This window comes from Primulina huaijiensis, chromosome 17 (genome assembly GCF_012295235.1).
Source record: "Primulina huaijiensis isolate GDHJ02 chromosome 17, ASM1229523v2, whole genome shotgun sequence".
NCBI classification, from domain to species: domain Eukaryota; kingdom Viridiplantae; phylum Streptophyta; class Magnoliopsida; order Lamiales; family Gesneriaceae; genus Primulina; species Primulina huaijiensis.
This window is the reverse complement of record NC_133322.1, coordinates 8,309,640-8,330,197: the sequence shown is the minus strand read 5'-3', so window position 1 is coordinate 8,330,197 and position 20,558 is coordinate 8,309,640. Positions and strand designations below refer to the sequence as shown.

The window sequence follows — 20,558 nt, the reverse complement described above, 5'->3', positions numbered from 1 at the left end:
TTACAGAAAATTTCCGGCCAAAAAAAGTAGCCCACCGAAATTTACTGGGCCTACCAAGGTTCAAATGAAAGTGCTATGATTATGTAGGCACCTTTTAATGTATGTTTTCTTCAGCTAGGTCTGATTGAGAGTCACTATACAGTATGTGGAAGACCACTGATCTGGCACCATTAGAAAATAAGCAGACATTGCTTTCCGAAATCGTTTCTTGCATTGCTTAGGAGAAATCAATGTAGTAGAAGCATTTTTTGGGCATCCTGAAGCCAGGTCCGCGATAGGACTGGACCCGGACCGGCCCGTGATTAGGTCTAGTCAAAATCTACTATTTAATAATAATAAAATTAGATATCATTTATTTGATTAATATGGTTTGCACGATATTGTTATAGTTTAAGAGTTTACCCAGTGTGTGTATCGAAAGATGGTGCTAGTAGGTTGTTAAGTCATAAAAAAAATTAGTATAAATTTTTCCCCAAAATGTTGAAATTTTGGAATATTTTAAAGTCTGTCAAATTTTGGCCAAAGTTTTGAAAAAAAAATACAAGTAAAATCTCATGAAATGCTATATTGAAATTTCACAATATCGTGGAAAATTAACTATTAATGTCTGTGTCTATATATATGTGTGTGTAATTAATATTTTATAAATAACTAATTTTAAATATTGAATTATTATAAAATATATATATAGAATAATTTTTAAGGAAATATCTGTGACTGCAAAATCCATCAGATTAATCATTTCTTTTATATATGTTTTTGGGATTAAATGATTGCGCTTGGATAAAGATTCAATAAGAATAAATAGATCTCAAATGACTCGACGAACTATGAATTTAAAATCCATTGTCAATTAATAAAAAAAATCAACTAAAAATGAAAACCAAAGAATTTCAAATCCATATATTCAAAAATCAACAAAGTATGTTCAGTGTAAGTAGATTAAAATTTTGAAATCCAAGTTCATCAAATTCTTTCGTCCAAATGCACCCTTTATATATCGTCGATGGTAGATTATTCAATTCTTTTAGCTACGAATATTTCATTATATCTTTATTAACTCAACTTCTCAGAAAAACTATCGACCTCGTTAGTGAGATAAAACTGCTTAATTGTTGTATAGAAACTGAGAGACAAGATGAACTAAAAGGAGGATGGGGGAAATGTTAAGCCTATAAAAATATATTTGTACAAATTGATTTTTAAAATATGAAGAATTAGAATTCGAGTATAGCTTTCCAAAGAGATTTTATTTGGAAGAAGATACGAAAGGGTAATGACAGATTCCCAGTGTGCTCGAGACAGCGCAAGGTAAGTCGCATATTAATTTATTTATGTTATATAGTGCAAATATAGATATTTCCAATAAAAATGGAAATAAAAATTATTTTAGCCTTGAATTGAATTTTTTTTAGCTTTATCTGGTAGATAAGAACCTAGAAAAAAAGTGAGCCAAATTTTTATCACTAATCTATACAATCAAAGAATTTAGAATTGATTGTACAATGATTCTGGTAGAGGTAGACGTCTGGTCGAGTTTCTTGGGTTCAGATTTTTTCAGGTGTGGGAAAAAGTTCCTCCCTCAAAAAATAATTCCGAATTCACATTTTATTCTTATTAAATTATTCCACAGAAAACAGTTTCGTAAAAAAATATTTTTTCCTTAATTTCTTACACAAGTACTAGAAAACAAATCATAGTGCACAACTTAGCAAATTGGTTCCTCCAGATAGACAGTAGAACTTCTTCTTTGATAATTTCATGAAACACAAATATATCATTTCTTATATATATATATACAAGTATTTGAACCTTTACCCTGTAGCTAACCTAGGAATATCACAGGGGAATAACAATTAATATTCACAATAGTTGCAAAGAAAGTGAGATTCAACACACGCACACAGGCATAATTGCACGATATTTTTACCAAGTTCTCACCTTATAAAGGTGCATATTTGAATAAGCAGGTGGAACTAGCATTGCAATTTAGAGTAAAGGTCGCTAAGAGAAGCATATAATGGTTCAGCGGCCTTGGGTCTGTCCACTGTCCCAAGTAGGATATCAGCAGTAGTGAGATATGGATCACCGTAGAAGCGAAGATTTGTATCCATTTTTGTGGCAACAATGTTCCCTTCAAGTGAGACACCCACAAAAGCACCTGATATACCCACACCAAATACACGTGAATTCTTTCAACTGTTTTTTCTCTTAAAGAGTCGAGAACTCGCCAATAGAGTGAAGATTTAGGTAGAAATTAATGTTCCACAAATAATGGTTGCACTGATAATTTAGTGAAAAGGTTTGAACATCTACTAATCCAAAAATAAATTAGTACATGAATATGCCAGTTTCCAGTGTTATTCATTATCGGAATACGTAAAAGAAAATGGAAAGGACAAGAAAGCAAAAGACCAATCATCAAGTTGCGATGTACAACCACCAGTTTATCAAAATATGCTAGCAATGTCATAAAATATCATGCTTCTGGTCCAAAATTCCCTGACGACACTATTAATTCTTAAAAGAGTTCCATGCAATGGCTTCTACATGTTAATCAACAAAAGATATGTTATTATTTGTTCTATCCTTCATCAACAATCATCGCTCTGAATGAGAGTAGCAACATAAATTCAGTTCAAGAACAAAAAAAAACCATGATTTTGACATTCAGCTATTTGAAAAATCCACAAGAGTATAATCAAGAACATTGTACCTTTACTACAACTATACGTGTAGCACATGCCAGAACCTTTATCTCCAGCTCGCAGATCTGCTTCTAAAACTCTCCCTATCGGTCCAGCTGCAGCACTGCAACCAGCACCAAGAGAAAAATGCACGCGACTACAAAATGTTTTCACAGCGTCATGGTCACGTAGGACAATAATGAAATCCACGAGTTCACCCCCAACCTGTAATCACATAAAAGTCTGTAGTAACTAGAGGCGACACAACTTGCATATCCAAATGAACAGTCATTCACCTCAAAAACAGAAGTCCATTCTGGCATACTAGCAACTGATCAAGTTTTAATAAATGAGAAATGCAAATTAGTAGTTGTATAAATAAGACAACGAAACTTAAGTTGTTAATAGATTTTGTATTATAAATTTTTTAGATAATAATTACCAAAAAGGACATGATATTATAAAAATAAAGTAATAGTTATTTTTTCTAAAATAATATTATTATCATAAAAAAAAGTCAAATCAAATTATTACTACAAATTGGATATGATACGGGGCATTGTTTTACCAAATTTTTCCTTAGTGGCTTTCGCACACATGGAGATTATTGGTTTCCAGCCAATATACCATTTTCAAAGAACTGAACTAATAAAATGAAGTATTTAATTTCTAGAATAAGAATGAATATAAGGTTCATCTATGGCAATTTTACAAAACATAAAGAATTTCTAAAAGATATACCAGAGAAATTAAACAACAAAGGATTTACTGAGTGCCACCTCAGAAACATTAATTCATAAAAAATCACCCATGAACGCCTTAAACGCCATTTCTTGGCTAAACAGGCTCAATGGCTACAACATGAATTTATGCCTCCTGGTTAAACTCAAACCTTGTGTTTACTATTTTCTGGTTCGTCTTTCAACCTTATGTTCAACCATTAACCCTTATATTACATCAAATTCCAAAATTTAAATAAAATCTTTTATCATTTCAATTTAATTTCAAGTTACAAATAAATATAGATCATGGTTTAGTAATGAGATGATTTAACACAAATAGTTTAGCCTGTCATTCATGCTATTATACTGAAATATGAAAATTAAAACTGTAAATAAAAACAGAAAATAAAATAATAAATAAACTTACAACAGTTGTTATCAGAACTCCAAACTTTTATTGATTACTTCAGAAGAGTTTTTACAAGAGAGAGAATAGAGAGGAGCAAACTCAATCGTGTCTCTCTAAAAACACAGAATGAACCTATAAATAGATGCAAATACCGGACATGAAACCCCGGATTCCAACTAAAAATATAAACAATACAATGCTTTATTAAAGCATGGTCACAAAATTCAAAAAGTTTACAGTGATATGCCACCCACTTTTGTCATGATATGCCACGATGTGAGATTCCACCCACTTGTGAATAAAGCAGCATCTTAATTAAAGATGAATATCCTAATCATCTTTAATATTATTCACTTTAATATTGTCCTTTAGGGAATTTTTGAGATTTTCAAAAATATCATTGATTTGAGAAAATTGAGGAATATCATCCTCTGGATCTTGTGTGTCATGCATCTGAATTAAATGAATAAATTGATTCTCGCTGGATTCAGACGCCATAGATTTATCTGATTTTGATTCTTAACATCCAATATTTTGATATAAATATTTTTTCATTTCTTCAATATATAATTCAATCATTTTCTCTTTTGAATAAATCTCAGAATATTTCTGAGTCAGAATCTTAAAAGGACTCATAGAGGCTTTCTCCTTCTCTGGTTGATTATGGAATTCTTTCTGATATGAAGAAATTTTTTCTTCCATTTGATGAAGAGTTTCTGAGCCATAAAGCTGTCCAATTGCTGGATCTTCTCTTAAAAGTTTATCCCAAAATTTAGTAGAACTAACTCTCCATAGACAAGTGATACCTTCATCAGTATAACCAAATTCTGGCTGCCATCTCCAGAGCCATGGAATTCCAAATTCCATGAAGAATAGACATAGAGTCTTTCCATCAATCCAATGTTCAGAAAATGATTTTTTAATACTTGGTGAAACATTTAACCAAGTATTCATGGGTTTTATAAAAACCTCAGGCAAAATTTTTGCTGATGGACCAAAAATCTTCCACCATATAAAAAACCAATTTGGAACAGGATAATGAAAAATATTTTCTCAAAATTTCAGAAACCATGTATGTTTCTTTTTTTCATTTTCATAGAATAGAGTTTTATTAAAACTCTCAACATAATCCCAAAAATTAAATTTAAAACTCATTTTATGAGTATCAGAATAAAATTCTCTTTCAACCAATACACCATTCTTCAATGGATATTATCTTTTTGATAATGAACTTGGAAAAGTTATAACTTCCTTTTTGTTGAGTATTACTGAAAAAGTGAGTTATATCAACACTTTTTGTTGATAAAAGAAGATTTTCATAAAATCCTCGTTGTTTGTAAGAACCATATACATATGATGTATTGGTTAAGTATCTTTCCATGATAGTCCATGGAGTTTTTTCCCATTGAATATCTTTTTCTTCTATAAGAAGAATTAATTCTCGATGTTTTGTTTCTGTATATAGAGCTGAATCATTGTCATCTTCTTGGCAGATTCAAATACAAGAATCTGATAGATATAAAACTGCTTTTAATGTTCCTATAGGACATTATGAATGGACAGTTATGCCATTTAAAAATGATCCTTTAAAATTTCAACAAATTATGAATGATATTTTTTATTCTTATAGCAAGTTTATAATTGTCTATATTGATGATATTTTGGTATTTTCTAATGATATTGAAATTCATTTTAAACATTTAGAAATGTTTAAAAATATTGTTATACAAAATGATCTTGTTATTTCAAAATCTAAAATGATTTTAATTCAGACTAATATTAGATTTTTAGGTCATAATATTGAAAAAGGAAAATTATTCCTATACAAAGAAATATAGAATTTGGTTCTAAATTTCCTGATATAATTACAGATAAAACTCAGTTACAAAGATTCTTAGGAAGTTTAAATTATATTTCTCACTATATTAAAAATTTGACTCAAGATTCTGCTATCTTATATGATAGATTAAAGAAAAACCCTTTAACTTGGACAGATAAGCATACTAAAGCTGTTCAGAATATTAAAGAAAAAGTTAAAAATCTTCCTTGTTTAATGTTAGCTAATCCTTTATGGGATAAAATCGTAGAAACAGATGCTTCTGATATAGGTTTTGGTGGAATTTTGAAACAAAAAGATCCCCAAACTAAACAAGAATATCTTATTCGATTTTATTCTGGGAAATGGAATAATGCCCAGAAAAGCTATTCTACAGTGGCAAAAGAAATCTTAACTATTGTTAGATGTATTTTAAAATTTCAAGATGATTTATATAATCAAAAGTTTATTATAAAAACTGACTGTAAATCTGCAAAATTTATGTTTAGTAAAGATTTTAAACATAATGTGTCTAAACAAATGTTTGCAAGATGACAGGTCATTTAGACTTTTTGATTTTGACATTATTTATAAGAAAGGTGAAGATAATCACCTACCTGATTTTTTAATTAGTGAATATTTATCTTAATGTCTTTATTTACAGATATGTATTCTCGAGGTCGAGGAGAGTCCTCTTATAGAAGGCGAGGTGGTAGGGGAAAACCCCCTAATATAATAGCACAGCATGGCAAGCAGAGGCTAATAGCCCAGAACTTATCAAGTTCATCCGCTAGTAATACTGAGTTATACAATGAGTTTCAAGAATTTTTGAAACAAAAGCAGAAAAATAATACAGATTCTCAATCTTCAGCATCATATGCTAATATCATGAAAGAAGATGACAATGATTCAGCTCTATATACAGAAACAAAACATCGAGAATTAATTCTTCTTATAGAAGAAAAAGATATTCAATGGGAAAAAAATCCATGGACTACGGAAAGATACTTAACCAATACATCATATATATATGGTTCTTACAAACAACGAGAATTTTATGAAAATCTTCTTTTATCAACAAAAAGTGTTGATATAACTCACTTTTTCAGTAATACTCAACAAAAAAGAAGTTATAACTTTTCCAAGTTCATTATCAAAAAGATAATATCCATTGAAGAATGGGGTATATCTCCATTGGTTGAAAGAGAATTTATTCTGATACTCATAAAATGAGTTTTAAATTTAATTTTTGGGATTATGTAGAGAGTTTTAATAAAACTCTATTCTATGAAAATGAGAAAAAGAAACATACATGGTTTCTGAAAATTTATGAAAATATTTTTCATTATCCTGTTCCAAATTGGTTTTTTATATGGTGGAAAATTTTTGGTCCATCAGCAAAAATTTTGCTTGAGGTTTTTATAAAACCCATTAATACTTGGTTAAATGTTTCACGAACTATTAAAAAATCATTTCCTGAACATTGGATTGATGGAAAGACTCTATGTCTATTCTTCATGGAATTTGGAATTCCATGGATCTGGAGATGGCAGCCAGAATTTGGTTATACTGATGAAGGTATCCCTTGTCTATGGAGAGTTAGTTCTACTAAATTTTGGGATAAACTTTAAGAGAAGATCCAGCAACTGGACAGCTTTATGGCTCAGAAACTCTTCATCAAATGGAAAAAAAAATTTGTAATGACCCGAATCTTAATTTTGAATGAAGTACAAATTAAGAGATAATTAAAGAGTTGTTAATTAAGTATTATTAACGAATTGATAATTTGGGATTAATCTGTTGGATCCACCGAATTTTAAATGGATAACCCGATCTACTTCAGATTACGTTATCTTGAGAAATCCAACTAGACGAATGAGATTCTGACATGTGGCAGATAAGATTGATTCGGATTTTCTGAAATAGTCCGGTTGCAGCCTATAAATGGAAGCTGAATTCTTTTGTTTCTACACCGCATCCTTCAGAGAGAGAGAGAGTTCTAGTCTTTTATCTTAGGTCTTCTAGCCAGTTTTAGGGCACTTTGGTGTCGGGAAGTTTCGGTGCTAGTGTCGACTCGAGGGGAGATCGGTGAACTGAGATCGAGACATCATCAGCGGGCTGACGACGGACGCAGGTATAATCCTAAAGCCTTTAGGAAGAACTTTGTAGCATGTTTGGTAATTCAGGATCTGGTTTGTTAGTGATTTCATATTGTTGGTATTGTTTAGGTTCAGAGCTTTCTGTCAGATTGTTTTAGTGAGGTACGTGATGTACTGACTGAGATATCCAAGCGTAGTATACACACTTATATGCTGCATATTTATGTGTTGCATTATACATGTTTTACTGTTTTGGCATATTATGCATGACATATCATGTTGAGCCTGATATCTTTTGAGATATACCTCGTTTGTTGGGGCCGCTCAGCCCTATTCTGTATTGTGGACGATGGGGCATCGAGAGCTACAGTGTCTAACGGGACCCGCGGGCTCTGATGACCTGGACATTGTAGGTCCACGTCTTGATGTTGAGTGTGGGAGCCAAAACATGCCTATGGCAGATCAGAGACTACACACTCAGGCGCCTCCAGAGTGAGCATAAGATTCTTGACTTGATCCTTGATATCCGAGCATATTGCATTTTGCATGCATCATATCAGTTTGTATACTCGTACATTCTCGTATTGGTCGATTGTCGCTCACGTCCTTGTTTTCATCTTGGGCACCCCATTCCACGGGGCAGGTCTTAGGTTGGACAGTTCAGACGACCAAGGCAGTGGCTAAAGAAGTTGGGTATTCGGTGGTGATCCAGTGGAGGTTTTATGTGGTTTATCATTTCCTCGTTCAGAATTATGTTTTCGATATGGTTGTATTAATGTTTAAGATTGCTGTTGTTATTCTGTTTTCGTTTGGGTTGTAAGATGATTAAGTTATTTGGTTTCCGCTGTCTAATTGTTGTTATTAAGTTTAATGTTGCATGTTTATTAGTCTGTTTAGTAGTGGCTCGGGTAAGGGCGCTACATTTGGTGGTATTAGAGCATACAAAGATTTTTGGGACATTAGTAATTCTGTTTTGAGGAATTAGAGGTTGATTTTGGTTTCCTTTCAGATGTCAGGAGATGGAAGCAGTCACGGAAGTGTGGGACATGGCCGTTATGGCGACGATGAGGCTGGCCGAGAACATCGTCGTAGCGATCGTGACGGAAGGCGTCATCGAGATCATGATGAAAGGAGACGTAGGAACCGTGTCAACATTATGGATTTCATGAAGATTGGACCTCCACCGTTGACCGGAGATGAGAATGCTGATGTTGCTGAAGCTTGGGTCGATATCATTGAGCAGTGTTTTCGAGTGTTGCACTATGATGAAAATGAGAAGATGGAGGTAGCCGATTTCATGATCCAAGGAAAAGCTCGGCAATGGTGGAAACCTGTTTCTGCCATTCTAGTTCAGCAGCATGGGCGGATTCTTTGGGAACATTTCCGTCAGGCCTTCATCAATCATCACTTTCCGCCAGCTCTTCGTCAGGCGAAGGAGATGGAGCTATCGACCATTAAGCAAGGAGATTCGAGCATTGAGGATTACCAAAAGCGTTTTATGGATCTGTTGCCGTACGCTCCTCACATCAGTGAGAATTCTGCAGCAAAATATTCTCACTTTTTGAATGGTTTGAACCAGGAGATTTTTGATCGGGTTTCTGTCTGTGACGATCCTACTTCGTACGAAGGATTAGTGAATCGTTGTCGTCAAGCATAGATCAGTATTGCTAAGAGGAAGGCTATGCAAGCTAGCAAAAGTTCTAGTTCGTTAGGACCGAGGGGTCAGTCTTTCAAGAAGTCTGCATCTTCTTCTTCTTCAGGTTCTGGAGGGGTGCACAGCTTTGGTAGGAAAAAGCTGCAATGTGGCCACTGCGGAGGCAATCACCAGACGGATAATTGTCGAAGATTAACAGGTGCTTGTTTCAATTGTGGTGGTTTTGGTCACATGAAGAGGGATTGTCCTAATTTGGAGAATCAGAGTGGAGGCGGAGGTTCTATGGCAGAGTCTTATAGTGGAAAACAGTCTGAGGCCACTGTGCAACAGAAAGCTTTTCCTGCTCAAGGTTCTCGTCGTGGTGGAATATCACAAGGATCTCAGCAACGCCCACGAGTTCAGGGGCAACTGGCAAGTGTTTGCCCTAAACCAAGAACAAGCTGAGGAGCAAAATGAGAGAGTCATTGCAGGTAATTTTCTTTTATGTGGTATTCCTGCACATGTATTAATTTACACTGGGACATCGCATTCATTCATAGCATCAATGTTTGTTAAGAAGCATAAACTACCTTACGTGTCATTAGATGTTTTAATGTCGGTGGCTACACCGATGGGACAAGAGGTTTTAGCTAAGCGACTTGTAGTAGACTGTTTGTAAGAATTTGAGGGAAAATACTTGTCTGCCAATTTGATGATATTGGCTATGGAAGATTTCGATTGTATTATGGGAATCGACCTATTGACTAAGTATAGAGCGACGGTAGATTGTTATCAACGTCTCGTTCAATTTCGTCCAAAAGGAGACGAGAATTGGTTTTTCTTCGGTGAGGGAGCTCGACCTCCAATGCCAGTAGTGTCTGCTATAAAGGCACAACGGGCTTTAGCGAAAGGATGAGAAGGATACCTCATTTATGCTGTTGACGTATCGAAGGATGTAATCGACGTGAAAAACATTCCAGTTATCGATGAATTTCCTTATGTTTTCCCCGATGAAATTCCTGGATTTCCTCCGGAGAGGGAAGTGGAAGCGGAGATAGAATTGGTACCAGGAACCGCACCTATCTCCAGAGCGCCTTATAGATTGGCACCACCGGAGATGAAAGAATTGAAACAACAGTTACAAGATCTTCTTGACAAGGGGTACATTAGACCTAGTGTGTCTCCTTGGGGAGCACCAGTGTGGTTCGTTAAAAAGAAGGATGGGTCTATGCGGCTTTGCATAGATTATCGACAGTTGAACCGAGTAACAGTCAAGAATAAATATCCGTTACCACGGATTGATGACTTGTTTGATCAACTGCAAGGAACTTCAGTGTACTCGAAGATCCATTTACGGTCTGGGTATCATCAACTTCGAGTTCATCAACGTGATATTCCCAAGACTGCATTTCGAACAAGGTATGGGCATTACGAGTTTCTAATGATGCCGTTTGGTTTGACGAATGCTCCAGCAGTATTTATGGATTTGATGAATCGAGTATTCCAGTAACATTTAAGGATTGTGTTGCTAACATTAAGGAATCACCAACTGTATGCTAAGTTGAACAAGTACGAGTTTTGGCTCGACAGAGTTGTCTTCTTGGGACATGTTATATACAAAGATGGGATATCAGTGGATCCTAGCAAGATCGAAGCAGTGTTGAGTTGGACACGACCGGAATCAGCTCAAGAGATAAGAAGTTTTCTAGGTTTGGCAGGTTATTACCGGAGATTCATCTCAGTATTTTCTCAGATTGCCAAACCATTGACACAACTGACGTGTAAGAATGTGCAGTTCGAATGGACACATGATTGTGAAATAGTTTCAATGAATTGCGTCAACGTTTGACAACTGCACCAGTTTTAGCTCTGCCATCTGGATCAGGAGGGTAGATTGTGTACACTGATGCATCACTTCAAGGACTTGGGTGTGTTTTAACTCAGAATTATCATGTGATTGCATATGCATCCAGACAGTTGAAGAAGCATGAAGAGAATTATCCAGTTCATGATCTGGAATTAGCAGCGATTGTGTTTGCTTTGAAGATTTGGCGACATTATCTCTACTGAGAGAGATTTGAGATTTTTACAGATCACAAGAGTTTGAAGTATATCTTCACTCAAGCAGAGTTGAATATGCGCCAAAGAAGATGGATGGATTTGTTAAAGGATTATGATTGCGAAATCAAGTATCATCCGGGATCAGCGAATCTTACAGCTGATGCTCTTAGTCGCAAGGTGAGATTATATGCACTTCAGAGAAGTTTCATATCAAGTGTAATCCAAGATTGTTGTTCTCTGGGATTTCACTTCCGTCATAAGAAAGGAATGGAACACATTCGAGTAACGAGCATTTTATCTGAACCAAAGTTGTATGCCAAAATTAGAGAAGCTCAGTTTTCTGACCCGAAAGTGAAAAAGTTAGCAAAGTTAGCTAACGGAGACAACACATCTGCTTTGCGTTCCAAACAGATGGAACCTTGTGTCTGTCAGGAAGAATCATAGTTCCAGAAGATTCTGAATTAAGAGACGAGATTTATTTCAAGCCCACAGGAGTAAGTTGAGTATCCACCCTGGAAGCATGAAAATGTATAAGGATTTGAAGACCAGGTTTTGGTGGAAAGGAATGAAGAAAAGTGTTTACCAGTTTGTAGCCAAGTGTTTGGTTTGTCAGCAAGTGAAAGCTGAACATCGACGACCAGGAAGATTACTTCAGAATCTTCCTATCCCTGAGTGGAAGTGGGAGCATGTGACGATGGATTTTGTCACCCACTTGCCGTTGTCCTCTAAGAATTGTGATGCCATTTGGGTTGTTGTGGACCGACTGACTAAGTCAGCACATTTTATTGCGTATAGTCGGGAATATAGTTTCAATCGCATGGCAAGACTATACATCCAAGAGATTCTTAAATATCATGGTGTACCAACAAGTATAGTTAGTGATAGAGATCCACGCTTTACCTCAAGGTTCTGGGGAAGTTTTCAAAAAGCGTCGGGAACAACATTGAGTCTGAGTACTGCCTATCATCCAGAGACCGATGGTTAGTCTGAGAGGACTATTCAGACACTCGAGGACATGTTGCGTGCTTGTGCTTTGGATTTTGGACCAGCATGGCATGATCATTTGCCGCTTGTGGAGTTTGCATATAACAATAGCTACCACAGCAGCATTGGTATGGCTCCGTTCGAAGCATTGTATGGTAGACGTTGTCGTACTCCATTGTTTTGGGACGAAGTAGGAGAACGACAAGTGCAAGGACCTGAATTAGTGCAACAAGCGATTGANTGTGAAACTTTAAGGAAAACTTTTTCCCCTGACTGAAACTGTAGAGGTCTACGCTTGGTATTCACGTAACTCGATTGACGATCTTGTGCAGTTTTAATTCTCTTCTTAATCAATTCCACTACGTCAATCGCTTGTTGCACTAATTCAGGTCCTTGCACTTGTCGTTCTCCTACTTCGTCCCAAAACAATGGAGTACGACAACGTCTACCATACAATGCTTCGAACGGAGCCATACCAATGCTGCTGTGGTAGCTATTGTTATATGCAAACTCCACAAGCGGCAAATGATCATGCNGAAAAGAGAAAAAGCTCAGAAACAAGATCATTCCACTTGTTCTAGTGCAATGGCAACGCCGAGGTACTGCAGAGGCGACTTGGGAGTTAGAGAGTCGCATGCACTCAGAGTATCCGCATTTGTTTTGAGTTGTACCTTTGTAATCATGAGTTGTATTTTATTAAGTTGTATTGTACTTCAGTTCTGATTTCGAGAACGAAATCTTTGTAAGGAGGGGAGGATGTAATGACCCGAATCTTAATTTGAATGAAGTACAAATTAAGAGATAATTAAAGAGTTGTTAATTAAGTATTATTAACGAATTGATAATTTGAGATGAATCTGTTGGATCCACCGAATTTTAAATGGATAACCCGATCTACTTCAGATTACGTTATCTTGAGAAATCCAACTAGACGAATGAGATTCTGACATGTGGCAGATAAGATTGATTCGGATTTTCTGAAATAGTCCGGTTGCAGCCTATAAATGGAAGCTGAATTCTTTTGTTTCTACACCGCATCTTTCAGAGAGAGAGAGTTCTAGTCTTTTATCTTAGGTCTTCTAGCCAGTTTTAGGGCACTTTGGTGTCGGGAAGTTTCGGTGCTAGTGTCGACTCGAGGGGAGATCGGTGAACTGAGATCGAGACATCATCAGCGGGCTGACGACGGACGCAGGTATAATCCTAAAGCCTTTAGAAAGAACTTTGTAGCATGTTTGGTAATTCAGGATCTGGTTTGTTAGTGATTTCATATTGTTGGTATTGTTTAGGTTCAGAGCTTTCTGTCAGATTGTTTTAGTGAGGTACGTGATGTACTGACTGAGATATCCAAGCGTAGTATACACACTTATATGCTGCATATTTATGTGTTGCATTATACATGTTTTACTGTTTTGGCATATTATGCATGACATATCATGTTGAGCCTGATATCTTTTGAGATATACCTCGTTTGTTGGGGCCGCTCAGCCCTATTCTGTATTGTGGACGATGGGACATCGAGAGCTACAATGTCCGACGGGACCCGCGGGCTCTGATGACCTGGACATTGTAGGTCCACGTCTTGATGTTGAGTGTCGGAGCCAAAACATGCCTATGGCAGATCAGAGACTACACACTCAGGCGCCTCCAGAGTGAGCATAAGATTCTTGACTTGATCCTTGATATCCGAGCATATTGCATTTCGCATGCATCATATCAGTTTGTATACTCGTACATTCTCGTATTGGGCGATTGTCGCTCACGTCCTTGTTTTCATCTTGGGCACCCCATTCCACGGGGCAGGTCTTAGGTTGGACGGTTCGGACGACCAAGGCAGTGGCTAAAGAAGTTGGGTATTCGGTGGTGATCCAGTGGAGGTTTTATGTGGTTTATCATTTCCTCGTTCAGAATTATGTTTTCGATATGGTTGTATTAATGTTTAAAATTGCTGTTGTTGTTCTGTTTTCGTTTGGATTGTAAGATGATTAAATTATTTGGTTTCCGCTGTCTAATTGTTGTTATTAAGTTTAATGTTGCATGTTTATTAGTCTGTTTAGTAGTGGCTCGGGTAAGGGCGCTACAAAATTTCTTCATACCAGAAAGAATTCCATAATCAACAAGAGAAGAAGAAAGTCTCTATGAGTCCTTTTAAGATTCTGACTCAGAAATATTCTGAGATTTATTCAAAAGAGAAAATTATTGAAGTATATATTGAAGAATTGAAAAAAGATTTATATCAAAATATTGGATGTTCAAACTCAAAATCAGATAAATCTATGGCGTCTGAATCCAGCGAGAATCAATTTATTCATTTAATGCAGATGCATGATGCACAAGATCCAGAGGATAATATTCCTCAATTTTCTCAAATCAATGTTATTTTTTAAAATCTCAAAAATTCCCTAAAGGACAATATTAAAGGGAAAAATATTAAAGATGATTAGGATATTCATCTTTAATTAAGATGCAGCTTTATTCACAAGTGGGTGGAATCTCACATCGTGCATATCATGACAAAAGTGGGTGGCATATCACTGTAAACTTTTTGAATTTTGTAACCATGCTTTAATAAAGCATTGTACTGTTTATATTTTTAGTTGGAATCCAGGGTTTCATGTCCGGCATTTCCATCTATTTATAGGTTCATTGACTTCATTCTGTGTTTTTAGATAGACACGGTTGAGTTTGCTCCACTCTATTCTCTCTCTTGTAAAAACCCTTCTGAAGCAATCAATAAAAGTTTGGAGTTCTGATAACAACTGCTGTAAGTTTATTTATTATTTTATTTTCTGTTTTTATTTATAGTTTTAATTTTCATATTTCAGTATAGTAGCCTGAATGACAGGCTAAACTATTTGTATTAAATCATCTCATTACTAAACCATGATCTATATTTATTTGTAACTTGGAATACAAATTGAAATGATAAAAGATTTTATTTAAATTTTGGAATTTGATGTAATATAAGGGTTAATGGTTGAACATAAGGTTGAAAGACGAACCAGGAAATAGTAAACACAAGATTTGAGTTTAACCAGGAGGCATAAATTCATGTTGTAGCCCTTCAGCCTGTTTAGCCAAGAAATGACGTTTAAGGCGTTCATGGGTGATTTTTTATGAATTTATGTTTCTGAGATGGCCCTCAGTAAATCCTTTGTTGTTTAATTTCTCTGGTATATCTTTTAGAAATCCTTTATGTTTTGTAAAATTGCCATAGATGAACCTTATATTCATTCTTATTCTAGAAATTAAATACTTCATTTTATTAGTTCAGTTCTTTGAATATGGTATATTGGCTGGAAACCAATAATCTCCATGTGTGCGAAAGCCACTAAGGAAAAATTTGGTAAAACAATGCCCCGTATTAGATTCAATTTGTATTCCAAGCCTCAGATGTAGTCAAATCAAATTATTACTGTTATATAAAAATTATAATAACAATTATATGTAATTATTATAATTATCATTTTATAATTATAGCTAATATTAATTATTATAATGATAATTATATAATATAATATTTATTATTATAGTTTTAAAATTAATTTGCTGGATATATCATATGAGAGTATATTTGAGACATGATAAAATTAATAAGGCTAATTCGGCCTTTCAAAGTTATTCAAATAATATCTTTTTAAATAAGTTGAGGTACCCCAAATTTTTTTTAATGTCAAATAGCTTATTTCAACTATTTATAAGATCTCTTTTAAAATATTTACCAAACAACTTTTAAGAACTTATAAGCTCTCAAACAACTTATAAGTTGTTTTGAATATCTTATAAGCTAAACAAAACACCCTCTAAGTCCAATTACCGAGAACAATGCCACAAGTTGTGCATCCAAATCCTCTTTACCCTATTCAATTATTACTGAAGCGGCATTTGAGAAAAAGACTGTTCAGATTTAATCGAATTTTTCACGTAAGATATTTCTTATTTCAATAATAACAACCATATGACTGTTCCTGACATTTGGTCCTGTTATCTAGATTAAAAGCTGTACAAGAACCCATAAAACCAAAAGAAGCAACACAAACGTGCAGACAACTTTTGTTAATACCTGGGCACCCCATCCTAAACCAACAGAAAGTACAGCAGATGGTGCAGACCACGACCCATCTGACCTCCTAGCGACAACTAATCCTGTTCCAAATTTGTATGCAAGTAGCACTCCACCTTTTGCAACTGTTAGGATAGCTAAACCTCTGGCTCCTCTTAAAACAGCAGCAGGAATTGACTTCTCAGGGTTCAATCTAGCAGTCTGTGCAATATAAACTTTGATTTCAATTTATACAGATGGTCGCTCATAAACAGTAAATTGTTTTCGGCCCAAATGCAGGTCCATTAGGGTTTTGAAAGCCACCTTAGGGTAGGTTAGAGTTTATTTTGGATTTGAGAGCATGCTATTATTTTTATCATCTTTCAGGACTCTACCGATGCTAGGGGAAGTTTCAACAACAGCTACTTCTTTTGAGGAAAATCCTGATCTGTTCAAGGGTTCTATCACAATAATTTTCTTTATTTATTTATCATTTTCTTTTAATCTTTTTGGTAGGTTCTTAATCCTTAGATTATTCTATCCCATGGATTTTGTATTAGAACATAATGTGGTTGCGACAATTGGTAAATCGAGGTTTGTCTGTAAATTAATACAGCCATTAACTTACGAGAAAGTATGTAAAAGCATAGGAACTGAACCTGGCAAAAGCTCCTCAATGTATTCGCCGACTTATATATTTCATGCTCCATGGACAAACCCAGTGGAAGGTTAATCCATCCTCTTGAGCAAGTCCAATCCGATACATCATGCTTTGCAACCTGTACAGCGTTGCTAATGGTGTTGATTAAAACACCCTGCAATGGATCAAGCCTATCGTAGCAGGTGTCACACACCCTCTGCGGATTCCTCTCCCTAAACTTAGCTGGTAATAAGCACCTGCCTTTTGAGCACGCTCTACAAAAGATACATCCACAAAAGCGACAATGGTGTCTTCCTCTAGTCAAAGCCGTAAATGGAGTATTGCACCGCATACAAACTGTTGTGGAACTGTCTGGAAGCCATTCAGGTGGTTCGGCTTCTAAAATTTCTTTGTAAGCATTAGAATCAAAAGCATTCTGTTCGAGAAGTGGGGGAGCACTTGGTATGTAAACTGAAGGGTGCAAGAATGTCTCTCCATTATTTGAAGATCCGAGAAACGAAACATTTGAGCTGTTGCTAAGATTGGAATGGTCTTTATTACGCCCTGTCAGGATAGCAAACATCCCATTCAATACATTCCTTAGGTTCACCTCAGGGGGGCCACTGTGACGCACAAGGGTGTATCTATCCTCACCAGAGTCATACCCCTCATCCATAAAATCATCAGAACCAAGTGGCAATGGATATGATACTTTTTTACTCAAGCCCTCCATGTTTGGCCCTTCAGGCGCAGCAGACCAGGGATCATCATCGCAGTCATCTACAAATGTGAATTTTTTATTTCCCCTTTCCACATTCGAAATAGAAGAGTACATGACTTTCCCATTCGATGCTGCCATAAATTACAAACCAGCCTATAAACAATAACGATGCGCTAAAGAAAAGGGAAATAGGAAAACAAAATAAGCAATTACATCAAGATTTCTCGCATATCATCTAAATAACCAAAAGCCAAAGAGAGTCCAGCAAAAATAGTACTTCTAATAAAGTTAAACATGGAAACTAATGTAAGAAAGCAAGTTGAGTGTTGTAAATGCACATCTACAGAAACAAAATTGCTACCAAGGCAAAAGTAACAATTCTAAGCAAATCGCTCATGAAACCAAGAATCTGATATTACACATTTTCAAAGCAACTGCAATCAAAGAGCTAAGTTAGTTATGACAGCATAGAGTGAAGTGTCATGAAACATTTTTAAAAAAAAAAACAACTGCAGCTGCATAATTGAGCCAGCAAACTAAATATAACATCAGCATAAATAAACACAAGCAGCTGGAATCAATCTGCTCCCTTTACTAATTACAAAACGACCAAATTTTAAATTTTTAGATAAAATAAGAAGGCGGCGAGGAAGAAAGAGTTAGTTACCGGAACAATTGCTGCCAATACGTAATCGCAGAATTCAATCAATTCAATTTAGGGTTTACCGAGATAAAACTAAAATCTCATGAAATTCCACGAAATCCTACCAATTTTGCAAGGATTCCCGTCAATTATCAATCCCATTTTACCACACACTAAAATGGTATTTGTAATTCCAAATCCCATTAAATTCCCTCCAATTCCATGTTGCCAAACACACCGTAAAAGATTAATCTATAAAAAATTGAGGAGGAGATCGCCTAATCGTGTCGTAATTTGAGGGAAGAAAAAGGGATTTTCTTTTTGGTTGAAACGACACGTTTATTGCTGGACTCGGAGGATAAAGCATAAACCTTTTTCCTGTTTTTGGAAAGTGAAAAAATAATTCTTTAGAAGCAAAAACAATTATATATTTAAAAGCAATAATTGATAAGTTATATCCATCTTGATGGTTAAAATGAATTTTTAAAAAATATATATATATATATATATATATACACACACGCACACACAGATATTAGTCAGTGGGTTTTTTTTATATATGATTTAAAAAAATTATAATTATAAAATTATATAAATATACACGATAAAATAATAAATCAAGAGTTAAAACAATGGTTATGAGAAACTAAATAAGATTTCTGTGTTTACTAAATATTGAAAAATAACGATGTTGTAAATGGCCCGAGATGAGAGATAAGTGACCACCTTCCACCTCAGTCTCCTAGAAGGTTGAATTTTTTTAAACAATTTTTAATAAATAATTATATATAATCATTTAATGTATTTACAAATAATCATTTTTTATTTAATATATAATTAAATAATGTTTATACATTAAAAAAAACTTCAAACAATATAATACACTCTTGACAAAATACATATAACTGTTATGAAAAAATAAAAATTTATGATAAAAAAAATAAAAATATTAAACTCTCAAAATTATCAAACTACACACTTTATAATATTTTTCTCTCAACTCAATTGTGAATTTCTTCACAAATGGTGAGGCTATTTATAGAATTTCTTTGGTAATAATCCAAAAAATAAATTACACCATTACCTTCATCATCACACACAAATTTCTAATTTGTACAACTCTTATTTTCAACATTCAAATATTCAATACACCTATTTTGAATATTAATTTTCAACACTCCCCCTTGTGATGATGATCATAATGATTGTCTTCATTACGTGTTTTTATACTGCCTCGTTAAAAACCTTACTAGAAAAAACTCGTTGGGATAAAAACCATAGTAAGGGAAAAAGAGTGCAGTCACGTAAACTCCCCCTCATGTTGACACGAACAATCTTCACAAATTTCGTAGATTGCGCATCCCAATATTATATATGTGTTTTCTGAATATTGTCATAGGAAGTACCTTTGTGAAGAGATATGATGAGTTTTCACTTGATTGAATGTGACGAATATCAATATATTTATTTTTCTCAAGCTCCTTGGTGAATGCGAAGAACTTAAGAGGAATATGTGGGGACGCGGGCTCTAACTCGATTATCTTTGGGATTAGTTGGATCTTTAGTAGAAAATGTGGGTCAAAATTTTGCTTTTAACATTTATTCAAATGTATATAAACAAGCACAAAACATTATATAAAATACTGTCATCTTATTCAACTCTAAATAACATTCACATGTTCGTCTACAATTAACATACTAGGGTTTATAAATTCAGTACATGTCTAGTAAGAAACCACTAGTAATCTTCTACGCCCGTAATCTCCACGCTATCTCGATCTCTCATCCTCTGCGTGACCCTGATCCTGTCCCACCTGTTGTTATGCACACATACAGACACAACAACAGCCGGATACTCCGGTGAGAACAAATCCCAGTATAAAACATGTATACATGCATGTCATGCAATTAAATACAATGTAATAAAACATAAATCAATGTTTATGACACATTAGTGAATACAGATATAACTCAGCGACTCTTATTCTTTGACTCGACTCAAATCTAAGTCTAGGGATCCCGGTGTGAATAAGACGTAACAAGTCTCCCACCTACTCTCCCAATCGTGGTGGCGGTACGTCTTATTCCTAGACTTCGGTCCTGT

General features: G+C 35.0%; 1 protein-coding gene across 9 annotated transcripts; it reads right to left on the bottom strand.

Annotated features, from left to right (window-relative positions):
* Nucleotides 1-1,730: 1,730 nt before the first annotated feature.
* LOC140963131 (uncharacterized) lies at nt 1,731-18,827 on the bottom strand. 9 transcript variants are annotated; one of them, XM_073422373.1, is made up of 6 exons: nt 18,580-18,827; nt 17,745-17,942; nt 17,110-17,654; nt 16,472-16,672; nt 2,717-2,912; nt 1,731-2,161 (listed from the first exon to the last, which is right to left on the bottom strand). In XM_073422373.1, exons 1-6 carry the CDS (start codon nt 18,656-18,658, stop codon nt 1,977-1,979), a joined length of 1,404 nt encoding a protein of 467 aa, XP_073278474.1. In that variant the 5' UTR covers nt 18,659-18,827; the 3' UTR covers nt 1,731-1,976. The 9 variants fall into 9 exon arrangements, with proteins under 9 accessions (XP_073278474.1, XP_073278470.1, XP_073278469.1 ...); XM_073422369.1 differs by having other exon boundaries at nt 17,110-17,984; nt 18,479-18,827; XM_073422368.1 differs by having other exon boundaries at nt 17,110-17,964; nt 18,479-18,827.
* Nucleotides 18,828-20,558: the final 1,731 nt, after the last annotated feature.